This window comes from Vespa crabro, chromosome 3 (genome assembly GCF_910589235.1).
Source record: "Vespa crabro chromosome 3, iyVesCrab1.2, whole genome shotgun sequence".
Lineage (NCBI taxonomy): Eukaryota > Metazoa > Arthropoda > Insecta > Hymenoptera > Vespidae > Vespa > Vespa crabro.
In genome coordinates, this window is record NC_060957.1 from 13,096,470 (window position 1) to 13,113,456 (window position 16,987).

General features: G+C 29.6%; 2 protein-coding genes across 3 annotated transcripts in view; one reads left to right on the top strand and one right to left on the bottom strand.

Annotated features, from left to right (window-relative positions):
* LOC124423173 (26S proteasome non-ATPase regulatory subunit 1) overlaps window positions 1-16,987 on the top strand; it is a 63,026-nt gene that overhangs the window by 428 nt on the left and 45,611 nt on the right. Inside the window, exons 2-10 of one of the 2 annotated variants that reach the window (XM_046960659.1) lie at window positions 36-153; window positions 225-394; window positions 495-715; window positions 795-1,253; window positions 1,369-1,595; window positions 1,692-1,944; window positions 2,037-2,225; window positions 10,298-10,513; window positions 10,851-10,915. In XM_046960659.1, the coding sequence (XP_046816615.1) occupies window positions 36-153; window positions 225-394; window positions 495-715; window positions 795-1,253; window positions 1,369-1,595; window positions 1,692-1,944; window positions 2,037-2,225; window positions 10,298-10,513; window positions 10,851-10,915 (1,918 nt within the window). The remainder of the gene's footprint in view (window positions 1-35; window positions 154-224; window positions 395-494; window positions 716-794; window positions 1,254-1,368; window positions 1,596-1,691; window positions 1,945-2,036; window positions 2,226-10,297; window positions 10,514-10,850; window positions 10,916-16,987) is intronic. The other variant, XM_046960660.1, reaches the window with a different exon arrangement.
* LOC124423175 (phospholipase A1 VesT1.02-like) lies at window positions 5,487-7,653 on the bottom strand. Its single transcript, XM_046960663.1, has 7 exons — window positions 7,536-7,653; window positions 7,212-7,380; window positions 6,767-6,921; window positions 6,428-6,676; window positions 6,127-6,318; window positions 5,862-6,000; window positions 5,487-5,747 (listed from the first exon to the last, which is right to left on the bottom strand). The coding sequence occupies exons 1-7, from the start codon at window positions 7,606-7,608 to the stop codon at window positions 5,690-5,692; spliced, it is 1,035 nt and encodes a 344-aa protein (XP_046816619.1). The 5' UTR covers window positions 7,609-7,653; the 3' UTR covers window positions 5,487-5,689.

Consider the following 16,987-nt stretch of genomic DNA (forward strand, 5'->3'; position numbering starts at 1 on the left):
AATTTGATTCTTATCATTTTACTGTATTTTCACAGCTGGTATTATATCTCTGCTCGAGGAGCCAATGCCGGAATTAAAGGTGTTTGCTTTAAAGAAACTCGACATGATTGTAGATGAATTCTGGCCTGAAATTTCTGAAGCGATTGAGAAGATGTACGTCAAAAATATTTATATATAATTTATATGAAATAATTGAAATAAATAAGATTTGTTTAATATTTTAGTGAAATATTACACGAGGATAAATCGTTTAACCAACACGAATTGGCTGCTTTAGTAGCCAGTAAAGTTTATTATCATTTAGGAAGTTTTGAAGATTCTCTTACCTATGCTCTTGGAGCAGGTGAACTGTTTGACGTGAATGCTCGTAATGAATACGTCGATACTACCATAGGTATTATATAAATCTTTTTTTTTTTTCTTTTTTTTTTTTTTTTAATATGAATGAGACACTTTCCTTTGTATTTTCTATATCAGTAATATCTTTCTTATAGCAAAATGCATTGATTATTATACTCAACAACGTGTATTGGAAGCTGAGGGAAAATTACCACCTGGTAGTAAGGGAATAGATCCAAGACTTGAAGGAATTGTGAATAGAATGTTTCATCGTTGTTTAGAAGACAATCAATATCGTCAGGCACTTGGTCTTGCTCTTGAAACACGCAGAATGGATGTTTTTGAAGCTGCCATTATGCAATCTGTAAGATACAAAGTAAATATTTTGTATTATCGATTTTGCACTAAAGTTTTGTATAATTAACTTCCCTTTTTTTTTTCTCTTTTAATTGTAGGATGACGTAAGTGGTATGCTGTCATATGCATTCCAAGTTGTTATGAGTCTTATACAAAATAGAGGCTTCCGTAATACCGTACTTCGATGTTTAGTAAACCTTTATCGTAATTTGGGAACGCCTGACTATGTGAATATGTGTCAGTGCTTAATATTTCTTGACGATCCATTAGCTGTTGCAGAACTTTTAGATAAACTTAGCAAAGGTTCCCAAGATTGTGTCTTGATGGCCTATCAAATCGCTTTTGATTTATACGAATCAGCGACGCAACAGTTTCTTGGTCGTGTTTTGCAAGCATTGCGAGCCACTGCACCGATACCGGGAGCACTTATGGTAAAACCAATTATTAAACCTGCAGCAAAACCAATTGCTGAGACTAGTTCAAATTCTGCCAGTATGGAGACTGAAAGTAGTACACCGGCACCAGAGGAAAAGGCACAACGTAGTATCGAAAGCTTAGTACGTGTATATATTTATTGGCCGTATTTTAAAATTCTGTTTATCATTTTTTTTTCTTTTTTTTCTTTCTTTTTTTTTTTTTTTTTTTTTTTTTTTATTGGTTATTCGTTTTTAGAGTCCTGAAGAAAAGGAACAACAAGAACGAGTTGATGCTTTATCAAGTATTTTGGGTGGAGAAATATCCATTGATTTACATTTACAATTTTTAATTCGTAGTAATCATACAGATATGTTGATATTAAAAAATACAAAGGATGCTATACGCGTATCCATTTGTCACACTGCCACCGTAATAGCAAATGCATTCATGCATTCTGGAACTACTAGTGATCAATTTTTACGGTACGACGATAGTAAATATTTTCAAATCCATGTTATTATGTACATTGTTTTTGTTTGTTTATGGATATATAAGATAATATCGATTTAATTCTTTAGAGATAATTTGGAATGGTTAGCTCGTGCTACAAACTGGGCAAAATTAACAGCAACAGCTTCTCTAGGAGTAATTCACAGAGGTCATGAACAAGAAGCATTAGCGTTAATGCAATCTTATTTACCACGTGACACAGGAGCCGGTGCTGGTTATTCAGAGGGTGGTGGTCTCTATGCACTTGGATTAATCCATGCGAATCATGGTGCTGCCATAACAGATTATCTATTAGGTCAACTTAAAGATGCACAAAATGAGGTATAATACCTTGTCCCTTTTTATCTTCTTTTTCATTTTTCTTTTTCTACGTGTTTGTTCTACAAAAAACATTTTCTACCACAATATTTTAGATGGTACGTCATGGTGGTTGCTTGGGACTTGGATTAGCAGCCATGGGTTCACATCGTCAGGACGTATACGAACAATTGAAATTTAATTTATATCAAGACGATGCAGTTACGGGCGAAGCAGCAGGAATTGCAATGGGAATGGTCATGTTGGGTTCTAAATCTACGCAAGCCATCGAAGACATGGTCGCGGTAAGTGTTTTCTTTATATTTCGTAACTTTAAATAATACGAAAAAATTAAAACTACATTCGTATATCAATGAGTTGTGTTTAATATTAAAAAAAAAAAAAAAAAAAAAAAAAAAAAAAAAAAATAGTACTTTATTAGAATATAAATAAATATTTACAATAGTTGTGACAAAATAAAAAAAAAAAATATCACGTTAATTACCCTTTAATTACATAAGGAAATTTAATTTAATAAAATAATATTATAAAAAGTAATTAATAAAATCTAATTGTTTTTCTTAATAAAGGAAAAACAAATAGGATTTAAAATAGATTTGGAAATTTATTTTCTATGAGAATCAACTGTAACCATAGTTATATCTCTCAATTATTTTTCAATATTCGTATAAATTACTTTTACATAATCTGAAGATTCGACAAGTCGTCCAATTTTAAAAATATAATTCATCGATAGGATTTTTTTCTGAAACAATAGAATTCAATTTTTTTATCAATTAATTAATACCGGATTGATGCAAAAATTGATCGGTAATTTTTATATGAAAATTAAAGAAAACTTTTATTCACTATTTTTATTTACCATTATTGTGTTAAAGTTGCGTAAAAGTGACATATAGATGTGTATATCATCAATTAAATGTACGAATTATTTTTTTTTTCTTTTTTTTTTTTTTTTTTTACGGTGATACGAACGTGTTAATAAAATAATAAATGGTAATCCTATTGTGTAATGTCCGATGCGTCGGAGTACATTTTCGTTTTCGTTTTTATTCTCGACAACACAAATCATTCCTTTTATACTCTCAAACTCGTTCTACAGATTATCAACTAATATACTACAATGCTCGATAATAGGACATTTTTATCAAGGAATTTGTTATTCCACGTGCGTTAATATGAAAGAGAAATAATATCAATCTAAGCAAGATATTTATCATGAGATCCTTTTTGCAATCAAGAATGTAAAAGTGAAAATTTTTTTTTTTTATTTTATTCAATTTTAATTTTAATTTTTTGCTCACTAGATTGCATCGTTTTGTTGTCAATCGATTTAATTAGAGTCGATATATCTATATAAAATCGTAAAGTATTCACTTTTGTTGCAGTATACATATAAAGAAAAAGAGAAACAAAAAATTGATAAGAACGATATTGCTAGAGTATTTCACAAATGAAGATAATTTCCTTTTTAATCATTTTCGAATCAGTTTTGATTTGTAAAGATCGAGATTTTCTTTTTTTTTTTTTTTTTTCTTTATCTGGATTATTTATCTTGCCTTTATTAGGTAATGGATATTAAGTTTTACAATATTACGTTCCTTACATTTGTCCGAAACTAATTACATCATAAGTTAACGCTGGCGATTAATGGAATCAAAGAGAGGAAACTTGTACGGTATAATTGATAGCATTCATAATGGAAATGCCGACTATGCAAATATCGTAGATGATCTTTCCAACATTTTGAATCATTTTATGATTTCACGGATTGCATAAGGTATAAAAAAAAATTTATTCAGAAATTATTTACGATGATATTAAATGATCTCACGAGACATACAATTTTTTTCCTCTTCCTTTTCCTTTTTTTTTTATTTTATTTTATTTTATTTTTATTTTTTTTTAAACAATGTCAACATCTCGTTACACATATTTAAAAGCGAAAATTTTTTCGAGTACATTTGCTCTTGCGTAATATATATATATATATATATATAGAAATTATTATTTATGTTATATCTTTCGGAAAATTTAAAACGGTATATTTAACTTTTATAACGAATAACATACATGCATAAGTGCGCGCACACTTATCCGTCGAGATTCAACTTTTAAATGATTAATGTTAACATCTTATGACATATCCGAGTTATGTAACAGTTAATCGTAAATTAGATAGAATTTAATTCTTTGAACTCGTGAAATGACCCTTGATCATTATTTGGTAAATCGTTCGTACGGCTATATTTATTTGCATTTGATTTCATTGAAACTCGAACCATTTTACAATGTATAATCTTTCGAATTATAAAATGATACACTTCTCATACAGCTATAAGATTTTTCTTATTTCAAATTAATCCAATATCATGAATCGAATTGCGTCAACTATTAAATTTAAATATCATTCATTATTTATTAATCGACCAATTGAAGTATTAGAGTTTATATGTTAATAGACTTTAATACGTGTTATATTTGTAATATTGTATTCTATTAAAGGAACATGCATATTGATAAGATAATGGTCATGAGATTATTGATAAGACTTGACCTTCTGGTATCAACAAGAATACCCTTACATCTTTATGCAATGTTGTTGAAGAAAATTCTTGATGCTCAGGAACATTATATCTTTTACAGATAGATATTATGCAAATTATATCTTGGCGGAAGAATTACGAAAATTAAAAATGTCATTTGACCGGGACGTTCTTAACGAATAGGAAAAATTTGCGAAATCTTATAAAAAAAAAAAAGAAAAAAAAAAATTATAACAAATCTACAGTAGCATATAGAAAAGGCAATTCATTAATTTTAGCATAGGATGATAAGAAAGATTGTAACATGTTTAAACAATTTAAACAATTGGGATATTACAGGATTGACTCTTGTAAAAAGAATTTTATGAGATGGTGAAGTTAATATGAGAAAAAAAAAAACAAAAAAAAATTATATAATATATATATATATGGGTTGCGTTGATCGTGGCAAGATCAATATGTCTCAAAGCATACTGTTTCTAAAGGAAATCCTTGAAATGATGGTGGAAAGTAATTTTTTTTTCTTTTTTTTTTTTTATGGGTTCTATAAATATGTTTAATCAATTCTCATATGTACTGTACATAAAACAGTGAAAAAAGAAAAAAAAGAGGAAAAGAAAAAAAAGGCAGAGAAATAAACGATCGCTTAATTATCTGCGATATATGAAAATCTTAATTGAACGATCGAGTGGCAAGATATATTTGCCAGACTCATGATCGGACTTCCATTTTAATCTCTTACTTCGAAAGATATTCGTTTGAATGAAAAAATAATATATCTTTCTAACAGGAAAGAGAAAGATCTACTCTCGATGAAATGATGATAAACATAAGACATAAAACAACATATTATCTTTAATACGTGCCACTACAAGGGAGCACGCATATTGATAATTGACTTTATAAAATATCATACTAAACAACATTACAGAGATTAATATTTAAGAAATTTATTTCATTGTAGGTGTAAAGATACATAAAAATATTTAAATATAAAAGTTTTATAGATTAATTTATATATTTAATCATTTTTATGTTAGAGGATAAACAATTACGTCAAACATGCCGTAAAATGTCTCGAGTCAAAAAGAGCATCGAGTCGAAATTATCAAAAAGAAAGAAATAATACTAATGTTAGAATATATAAAAAATATTTACAATAATTTTGATAAAATAAAAAAACAAAAAAGATATCACATTAATTATCCTAAAGCATAAGGAGGTTCGCTAGCAGTAGCCAATGTATAAGATCCTTGGGCGCTATATAAAATTATAAAAAGTAATTAATTTTTAAATCAAGAAATATAAAAAATTATATATGTATATATATATATACATATATATATATATATATATAAGATTATGATAATTTACTTGTGATCGAGAGAAGATCCACCCATGTATACGTTAGGACACGAGGATCTTGTGCATGTAACAGGAGTAATTCGAAAACCATGAGGATTTTCAATGGATTCCGAAAAATATAAGTATGATCTTGCGTGAGAGCATTTTCCTAAAAAAAACCAAAAAAAAAAAAGAAAAAAGGATAAAAAGACAGGATAGGTTAGATTTAAAGATAGATTTAAAATTGATATGAAGAATAGATTTAAAATTGATATGAAGAATAAATTAAAAATACCTATTATATCCCAAACACCGCATCCGGGTTGTGTATTTCCACCGTTCATATGAAAATCAGCTGTACCGTAATTACCTCTCAAGCCTAATCTGCCAGAACTCGTGTGAATTACTTGTACGTAATCCGCATGAGTTTTATCGATTCTATTATTAGGATTAGCATTGGTATAACCTGGTCCAGCGGGATCAAGACCTGACAGGAAAATCATTATCGAATAATATTTTAAACAATACGATTTAATTTATATATATATATATATATATATATATATATATATATATGTATGTATATTTCAACGTACCGACGACGTCTGCAATGCTATCGGAAATATTGTTTGCTGCGAGTGAAATGAGATGACTACCCAAAGAATGACCAACCATTAACGTGTTCTTTGGATTTAAATCGGCAACAGCTTGCATATAATTTATAAATTTAGCGACGTATAAAGCAACATTAGGTATACATGCTCTTACTTTACTATAAAGTATATCACTAGCAATATTTTCCCAATCGATAACGATTACATTGAAATCACCAACTGTTAGATAGGCTGCAAACATAAAATCGAAATTTCTTTATGAAGATCTAATTAAAAAGAAGAAGAAGAAGAAAAGAAAAAAATTCATTTAGATTTATATACCATCGCGAACTTTAACGCATGAATCACTTTTGTAAGATCCTCTCCAGCCGTGTGTAATGATTTTCGTAGGATTACTCGCATTCCATGTACAATTAGGATTCTGAAGATTCGGCAAGTCGTCCAATTTTAAAATGTAACCATCTGTAGGATTTTGTCTAAAACAATAGAATTAAATTTTGCGATAAACGTTTCATTGAATTACAATTACGATTGATTAATATCGAATTGATGAGAAAATTCGTTCTAATTTTTATAGAAAAATGAAAGAAAACTTTTATTCATTAAAAATAAGAAATAATAAAAATAATGAATAAAAGTTTTCTTCAATTTTTCTCTTAAAAGTGGGACAAACTTTTGCATCAATTTAATATCAATATATCAATTGATATATATATATATATATATATATATATATATGTATATATATATATGTATATATACTAACCGCGTATAAAGAATGAATTTCACCCCTGATAAATTAGCTTTCAAAAATATAATATCCTCGTTGGTTAAGTCATAGTCCTCCACAGAAATTACGTGAGTGGTCCCAGTATCATCAGAAAAGTAAAATATATCTTCGGCCTTGGCAAGGTTCAGAGATAGAACGCCAAAAACTGTAATTAAAAGTGACATATGTATGTATATATCATTAATTAAATGTTCGAATTAGTTTATTCCTTATTTATTTTTGTTTCATTTTTTTGTTTTGTTTTGTTTTGTTTTGTTTTTTTTTTTTTTGTTTTTTTTTTTCTGTTAAGGTGATACGAACGTGCTAAGAAAATAAACGGAGAACCCATCGTAATATCCGATGCGTCAGAGTACGTCGTCGTTTGCGTTTTCATTCTCGACAAGACAAATCATTCCTTTTATACTCTCAGACTCGCTCTACAGATTATCTACTAATATACCACAATGCTCGATAATGCGACATTTTTATCAAAGAATTTATTATTCCACGTGCGTTAATATGAAAGAGAAATAATATCAACATAAGTGAGATGTTTATCATAAGATCATTTTCGTAATCGATAATGTAAAAGAAAAAAAACTTTTTTTTTTTTTATTTTATTCAATTTTTTGCACACTAGATTGCATTGTTTTGCTGTTAATCGATTTTAATTAGAATCGATATATCTATATAAAATCGAAAAGTATTTCACTTTCGTTGCAAAGAAAAAGAGAAAAAAAATTGATAAGAACGATATTACTAGAGTACTTCACAAATGAAGATAATTTCCTTTTTAATCATTTTCGAATCGATCGAGATTTTTTTTTTTTTTTATTTATCTGGATTATTTATCTTTTCTCTATTAGTTAATGGATATTAATTTTTACAATATTACGTTTCTTACATTTGTCCAAAATTAATTACATCACAAGTTAACTCTCGCGATTAATGGAATCATAGAGAGGAAACTTGTACGGTATAATTGATAACATTCATAATGGAAATGCCGATTATGCAAATATCGTAGATGATTTTTCCAAAGTGAAAATTTCTTGAATCATTTTATGATTCCAGGGATTGCATAAGGGATAAAAAAAAATTTATTCAGAAATTATTCACGAAGTTATTAGAAGAACTCACAAGACCTCAAAATTTCTTTTTCCTTTTCTTTTCTTTTCTTTTTTTTTTTCCTTTTTTATTTTCTATTTTATTTATTTTTTTATTTTTATTTTTTAAATGAACGATCGTCAAGATCTCATTACGCATGTTTTTAAAAGCGAAAATTTTTGCGAGTGCATTTGCTCTTGCGTATATATATATATATATATATATATATATATATATATATATATATATATATATATATATATATATAGAAAATATGATTTATCTTAGATCTTTCGGAAAAATTTAAACGGTATATTTAATTTTTACAACGAATAACATCTACACAAATATATATATATATATACATAGAAACGAGAGCATACGGTTATTCGTCGAGAGACTTTTAAATGATTAAGGTCAACATCTTATGATATATTCGAGAGCATAGTTTATTCTCAGTTAAATAAAACTTAATTCGATCTATCAGAAATACATAGAGCCGGAAGATAAAGTAGAGATTGATGTAAACAAGAAAAAAAAAAAAAAAAAGAAAGAAAAAAGAAAAGAAAATAAAAGAAAGAAAAAAGAAAACCAAAGGGAAATAGAAAAAGAAAAATGGACTTAATTTTCTAGTTTTACAAGAGCGCACAACGATTGCCGACATCATTTTTCTGTCGCTAGTGTGGAACAATTAAATTTCACCCAACGGTAATTCATTCACGACAATGAATCTTCTTTTTTCTTTTTTTTTCTTTTTTTTTTTTTTTCTTTTTTTTTCTTTTTTCTTTCTCTCGCAAAGCAAATTCGTCCGCATTAAAAAAGAGCATTATGCACTCGCATTCGCGCGCGCGATATAGAGAGAGAATGAGAGATAATTCTTTTTTCTTACATAATTTTTCCTGCGATATTCGATTAGAAACAACTTTAGCTCCGAGCTATTTACGAACTTACAAACCGACTTATCTTTTTCCTTATCTTTTCTTTCTTTCTTTTTTTTCTTTTTTCTTTTTTCCCCCTTCTTTTTTCAATTCGACAAGGTGAACATGTAACGTTACAAGATAAATCGATCTCGACAGTAGTTATCTAGGAAATCAAAAAAAAGAAAAAAGAGAGAGAGAGAGAGAGAGAGAGAGAAAAGAAGGAAAAAAAAAATTGCATAGAACTCGTATTCCTAGCGCAACGATGATCAGGATCGAAATTCGTTCGAGATTTTTCTTTGATTATTCCCTCGTTTTCTTTTTCTTCTTCTTCTTTTTCTTCTTTTTCTTCTTTTTCCTTTTCTTTTTTCTTTTTTTCTTTTTTTTTCTTCTTTTTTTTTTTTTTTTTTTTTTTTTTTTACAACGACCAATGACACACACAATACGAAAGTCCTACTTAATATCGAGAAAATTCGTTCCTTCGAAAAAGACATCACATTAAAATTTACAACCATCATTAAATTTCCAAGAAAGTATCGAACGGCAGGTACGAAAAAGAACATGATATACGTTTTCCAATGTGTCGTACGTATATATTTATCATAATAAAAGCGATATAATGTGCCTCCGATATAACGGAATATGTTGTAAGAAATGTCTCCGATATTTTCTTATTCATGATAAAATGCGGTTCTACCGCGTTACAAAGATATATATCTTTTTCTCTTTGCTTTTTTTTTGTATTTTTTTTTTTTTTGTTTTTTTTTTGCTTTTTTCTTGTTCTTTTTTTTTTCTTTTACCTCAAAGATTTGATCCACCATACGTATCCTTTTTCTATTTACTTTTGTAATTTTGATCAAACAGATAAAAAGGACAAATAATTGTAGAAAATCTTTGGAAGAGGAAAGAGAAGGAAACCAAAAAAAAAAAAAAGAAAAAAAGAAATTAGTCAAAAAAACGCGCTCATTTCAATGAAACAATTACGTTCGTCGAAAAGACATATAAAATTCATATATATATATATATATATATTTTTTTTTTTATTTTTTATTTTTACAGTACGCTCAAGAAACGCAACATGAGAAAATCCTACGTGGCTTGGCAGTTGGTATTGCATTTACTATGTATGGACGTCTCGAGGAAGCTGATCCTCTCGTTTCATCCCTTTGCGCCGATAAGGATCCGATTTTACGAAGAAGCGGCATGTACACGTTAGCTATGGCTTATTGTGGTACTGGGAACAATCAAGCCATACGAAAATTACTACACGTTGCCGTAAGTAATTCTATTAAAATAAAGGGATAAAAGAGAGAAAGGAAAAAAAGAAAAAGAGAAAAGAAAAAAAAGAAAAGAGGGAGGGTAAAAAAAGAAAAGGGCGAGTAGGAGAATGAAAAAGAAAAGAGGTTGGGGTGAGAAAGAAAAAAGAAAGTAGGGAAAAAAAAAGAAAAGAAAAAGATAGAGAAATAGAAAGAAAGAAAATAAGAAAAGACCATAGACAGAGAATTCGAATTTCATACATTTTTCATCCTTGACCCGATATTGAATTTCACATATCGATATCACCGTCATTGCATTTTATGGATCGGCATACTTACACGAACACTTTTATCAGGTTTCTGACGTAAATGACGATGTCCGGCGCGCAGCAGTAACCGGCTTGGGATTCCTCTTGTTCAGGTGAGTACCCGAATAGAATACTATGGTTTTTTATGAAGAGTATATATATATATATATATATATATATATATATATATATATATATGAGACTCAAGAAAACGAATTCTTGACTCTTTCGGTTTAAATCGGATCGTGACAGGTGATCGTGCGGGAATTTCATCTTTATCGAGGGAGGTTGAAGTAAGGGGGATGGGGTGAGGAATACTTCAATATTGTCGGCTAAAGTTATCTTTTAAGTTGACCCATTTTAAAAAATTAATCATGTAAATTAAGAATATATATATATATATATATATATATATATATATATATATATATATATGTATTTTATCAAAATTTTTCGATATATCTTATTTATAAAAGATATTAAATTTTAACTTAATTAAATCCGATTAGTCCAATTTTACGTAACAAACGAGTATATTGGATAGATAAAAAAAAAAATTCTAATCTCATTGATTAATCAACGATAATTGAAATGTCTCAAAGACTTGACACTCGACAGAGAACTCGATTATATCGATGAATGGTTTGGTTTTTTTGTTTTTGTATTGTCTTTTTCTTTTTTTTTTTTTTTATCCCTTTTTTAATATCTTCGATCGAGAACATCAACAAGATCATTTACCAATATTTTTAATTCGATTAATCTGCACCTGTACACACCTGTTCGCGACTTTTCTATCGTCCTTATCATCTCTTTTGTGCGATTTATTGAATTGGGATTTTAAACGATATAATATATTTATCACTACGATGTGATAGGTGGCAAACTGTGGTTACTCTTAAACGGATAAGTAGTAATCAATCTGTGCATAAGCCAGGCTTTACCATTATCACGTCGAGGTTCTATAAATGTTCATTAATTGATTGCATATTCGAGTAAAACCATTAACCTCGCTGTATGTTACGATAATATAGATGGATTATTATATATGACTCACGCGTTCACAAGTATTCGTTATTTCCATTAAAAGTGCAATTAGATGAGAATATTCTGTAAGATTATTATTTTTCTTTTTCTTTATTTTTTTTTTCTTCTTTTTTTTTTTGTGTGTGTGTGTGTGTGTTTTTTTTTTTCTTGTAAGGAAGATGATCGTTTACTCTTTTGTTTATTTTTTTGTATGTTAATTTATTTATTTATTTTTTTTCTTCTTGATTTCTTTTTTATCATCATCATCACCTCTTCTATTCTATTTTATTTTATTTCTCTTATCTCATTTCTTTCCTTTTCCTTTTCCATGTCTTTTTTTATTTCTTTTTCTTCGTGCATGTTACAATATTGACATTGTACATGACTCATGACGTTTACGCATTTCCGTAATTCCCCTGAGAATGCAATTAATATTCTGTCAGATAAATTATTTCTTAAAAGAAAAATGATCGATTTTGTTCTTTTTTTTTTTTTTTGTTTTTTTTGTTTTTTTGTTTTTTTTTCTTACTACTTTTTTTTTTTATTCTTTCTCATTTCTTTTCCCTTTTTTACTTCTTTTCTTCTACTTCTTGTTCTTTAACAAACATTCTCTATCAATTTCTTTTCTTTTTTTTTTTTTTTTTCTCTCGAATTAATTTATGACACACGAATGTGATGAAACAATGAAGAAAATAAAATTTATTTATGGATTTATCATTTTCTTGATCGCATTTCGTTTCGGTGATGTACGCGCGTATATGTACATATATTTTTTATGTTATTTGACGTTTACGTTCCAACGTTATGTTACGTCCTCGTTATCGTAGCCTTTGAAAAGCATTGAAAAGAATGCGTGTCCTCTTCGAAGGTACTGTATCACAGTGAATTATTTACGATCACTCGTCGTCGTCGTCGTCGTCGTCGTCGTCGTCGTCGTCGTCGTCGTTGTCCTTCTCATCATCGTCTTCGTCGTCCTCGTCGTCGTTTCTCTTCGTTGAAAGATTAAATTAAATCCTGATGATTAATCTGTAAGAAAGAGAGAGAGAGAGAGAGAGAGAGGCAGAAAAAGAAAGATAAGAAAGACTCGATAAGAAAGAGTTCCATCGGAAATTTTATCGCTAGTTTATTTCGCTTAACGTAATGACGATATTTTTTTTCATTCTTTATCTACCTTTCTCCCTTTTCAATTCCTTTTTTTCTCTCTCTCTCTCTCTCTCCCTCACTCTCTCCCTTTTTCCCTTTCGTTTCTCCTCCTTTTTCTTTTTTTTTTTTTTTTTCTGTTTCTTTCTCTCCCCTACGTCCGACCAGTAAGTCTTCATTTTCCTCAGTCGTCTCACGGTTAATCAAAAAGTCGGTCAACGAGAGGAATCCCGCTAAAAGAATAAATATTGCGATAAAACAATGTGAATCTTTGAAAGAAAGAGATAGGGTATGGGAAAATGTGTTTGTTACACTTATGCATGTAAAAAGTGTAATATGAATAAATGTAATTATGAGTAATATGAATATATATAATATATATATATATATATATCCATTTTTTTCTTTTTTTATTCTTTCTTTATCAGTTTATCTGGCGACGTCGATATCAATCAAGTGTATTTATAAAGAATACGTTTTATTATTATTATTATTATTTTTTCTTTTTTTATTGTTTTTGTTTTCATTCTTGTTCTTTTGTTTCTTTGTTCTTTTTTTCCTCTCTTATTTTATTATTTTCTTTTTCTTTTTCGCAACAAAATTTCTCGTACGATCGACTTTAGGAATTCATCGTTGCAAATAATTCTCTGAACGAAAGTTTTTAATTACATACTTATAGAAGAGAATGTGTTACTTAATCGTAAAAATCTAGGAAGAATAAACGATGAAACTTATTGTCTTAACGATAGACATTCTTATCGTGATTGTTTGCCATTGATAGTTCATTCGTTAGTTCACTTTTTTTTTTTTCTTTTTATTATTTAATTTCAATAACAATTTTTTTTATTTAATTTCATATATCGTTTTTTCTAGTTTAGTGCGCAAAATTAAATACGTTAGGGCAAGGCCCTATGAGATTTCTTCGTAAAATTAATAATAATAGTAATAAAAAAAAAAAAAAAGAAAAAAAAACCACCCAAAAAGAAAACATTGTAGTAGGAGATTGTAGAAAAAAAAAGAGAGAGAGAGAGAGAGAGAGAGAAGAGGAAAAAAAGGGTAGAAGAGGTGAAAAGATAGCGTTCGTTTTTTTATGCGGATCTCGCGAGATTGATACACGAACCACTTTTCCGCTCTCTCTCTCTCTCTCTCTCTCTCTCTCTCTCTCTCTCTCTCTCTCTCTCTCTCTCTCTCTCTCTACTTTTCCGAACGAATTCTCGATCGAACGAGAAAGATCGATAAACGAACGACCAGCGTGGAAGGTCTTAATTGAAATACTTGTTCGATTTCGTGCGATCCCCGAAGAATGAAACGTCACAGACGAATAAATTGCTAGATCTTTTTGGCTGATTGTACGAGACGAAGAAAAAGAAAAGAATAGAAAAAAAAAAGAAAAGAAAAAAGAAAAGAAAGGAAAAGAAAACAAACGAAAAAACTGTGGATCGTTAATGGTCATTACGTTATTAAAAGAGAAACGAGCGTGAGTTATCAAAATTGTTATTTACTATTCGTAAAAGACATCGTATTTACTTTTCATACGATCCATCTTTTAATGCGCTAAAAAAAAAAAAAAAAAGAAAAGAAAAGAAAATAAAGAGAAAAAAAAAATATCTCGGACGACGACATATTTAACGCATTTAATATTATCATTTTACAAATACGTCTGATCGCGTTTAAAATATCGACATTAATATATTGTATTATATTTATATTAAAGAAAAAGTTAGTACCGAAACAAGTTGGATTTCCGTGTATCGGGGATTAACCGCAAGATACGTAAGCGCGCGAGGTCGGGACGTGAATCAAAACGAATATAGGCCACGTAACGTTCGCTAAGCTCGGTTTTAATCAATGCTTTAATCGGGGTCTAAATGTAAATTAATTTCGTGACGGACGACACAGAACTTCCATCGAGCAAATTAGAGAGCGAGTATGAGCCGTGACAAGACTATCCGATAAATTTCTCTAACCAAAAAATATAAGAGACAGAGAGAGAGAGAGAGAGAGAGAGAGAACAGAGAGAAGAAAAAAGAAAAGAAAGGAAAAAAAAAAAAGAAATAATGCATTTATGATAATCGATGCAGAATGTTCGTGACGTACGACTAAACACTTCATCGTTTATTTTGTCGAATCGAAAATTATCGAAATAATATCCTGGAGTTAACGTAAAATAAATGTGTGATTGTAAGCCCGTGAAAAGTTGAAAAATAAGAAAGAAAGAAAGAGAGAGAGAGAGAGAGAGAGAGAGAGAGAGAGAGAGAGAGAGAGAAAGGAGGATATAGAAAAAGGGAAAGCCCTTGGAAAATACCACCTATTTCACGTTCAGATTGGATTCGATTAACTCTAATGATAAGTCTCACGCAGGTTTAAGTTTCTTCTCGAATAAGTCGTAGGGAACGATCAACGGGACCGTAGTTTTGGTCTGTGTGGATAGTTGGATAATATCCTTAAGATGACGTTATTACCGAACTTTCATCTCGGGTACTTGCTTTTCCGCTTGTTAGCAGCGTAATGCATTACCCCACAAGCACTCCTCACCGTTGACTTTGGAGACGCGCTCGTTTCACAAAAGTACTCAACCCATAATCACCCTCTAAATACTTCTCCGTTTTCTTACGATCCGCTTTATCGAAAAAAAAAAAAGGAAAGAAAAAAAAAAAGAAAAAAACAAAACAAAAATATCCAAATCTGTACTATTAAATTATAAAAGTCATAGCAATTAAAGGATATATAATTAAATAATTAATGAGATAAACATTAATTTAATTACGTTATTATCTTTCGAAGGTTCATTAACTTTCGTTGAAATTATCACGCGCCTATATCAACGATAAATACTCTCTTATAACGGATAAACCGTTATTATTAAACTCCTAATCGTTTTAACCGAGCTCCGTTGTCTTGTCGCAAAGTGACGTATCTCCTTCCTTCTACGTCTCGACAAAGGAGGAACTCTACGTTCAGTTGTTAATACATACATACATACATACATACATCATACATATATATATATATACACACATATACGTACATATATATATATATATATATATATATATATATACTAGAAATCACGATAATGCTGCTTGACGCAGCTACGTTAGTTTATAGAGGTTGGCATATCGCAGGGATATCGTGTCGCGTGTCAGCCGATGCGGTGCGGTGCGTATCCTCTATGTTGCCGCGAAGAAACCATAACTAGATTTTATCGTTATTCCGCTTGTTTTCTTTTTAAAATTGTAAAAAAAAAAGAAAGAAAAAAAAAATATCGATAAAAATGTTTCTATCGTCGAGGTTACCATTAGAAATGTACACCATTTGAAGAACATTTTGATATTAGCACGATCGTCGTTTATATGGAAATGATTATTTCGTTTATTTTTTTCTCGTCTCTGCTTTCTTTCTTTCTCTCTCTCTCTTTTTTTTTTCTTTTCCTTCTTTTTTTTTTTTTTTTGCTTTTATTTTTATTTCTTTTTGTTTGTTTATTTTTCTTTTTTTCTGTTATTGTTGTTGTTGTTGTTTATTTTTTTCTTCTCATACCCTTTCTCCTATAGCGCCGATGAGAAATATTTCTCATCGTATATCTCTTTTTGTTTATTGATTGATGTATATGGACTTTCAAAGAAAAATGGCGGCGTTACAATGCCTGGAAGCATTACAATGGACAGATCGCAGCAGTTTTGCATCCTAGATCGTATAGAATGGAGAGAGAGAGAGAGAGAGAGAGAGAGAGAGAGAGAGAGAGAGAGAGAGAGAGAGAACGTAGGGTATAAATGCATTTGCACAGTTATATTAAGAAATTCTTGAGACTCTTGTTGTACGATAACAGATCTCTCGTGGAGTTTGAATTTCTACCTTGATTCGATTGGACCTGTCCACCACGCCTTCGATTTCAATCTTAAACCTCAATCGTTTTCTCTCAAATCTTTCCGATTTATTTTCAAAACACGCGTTTGTTAATGTGCTTAAAGAGGAAAAAATTGAAGGATCAAAGTTATTTTTAGATTCATTTATATATCCGAGAA

Excerpts from the sequence above, each read along its gene's own strand:
- LOC124423175 (XM_046960663.1), bottom strand. The coding sequence starts at position 7,608 with ATGAAAACGCAAACGACGACGTACTCTGACGCATCGGATATTACGATG. Across the intron at positions 6,319-6,427 it reads TAGCATTGCAGACGTCGTCG|GTCTTGATCCCGCTGGACCA; the intron begins GTACGTTGAAAT and ends TTTTCCTGTCAG. Across the intron at positions 6,001-6,126 it reads CGGTGTTTGGGATATAATAG|GAAAATGCTCTCACGCAAGA; the intron begins GTATTTTTAATT and ends GGTTTTTTTTAG.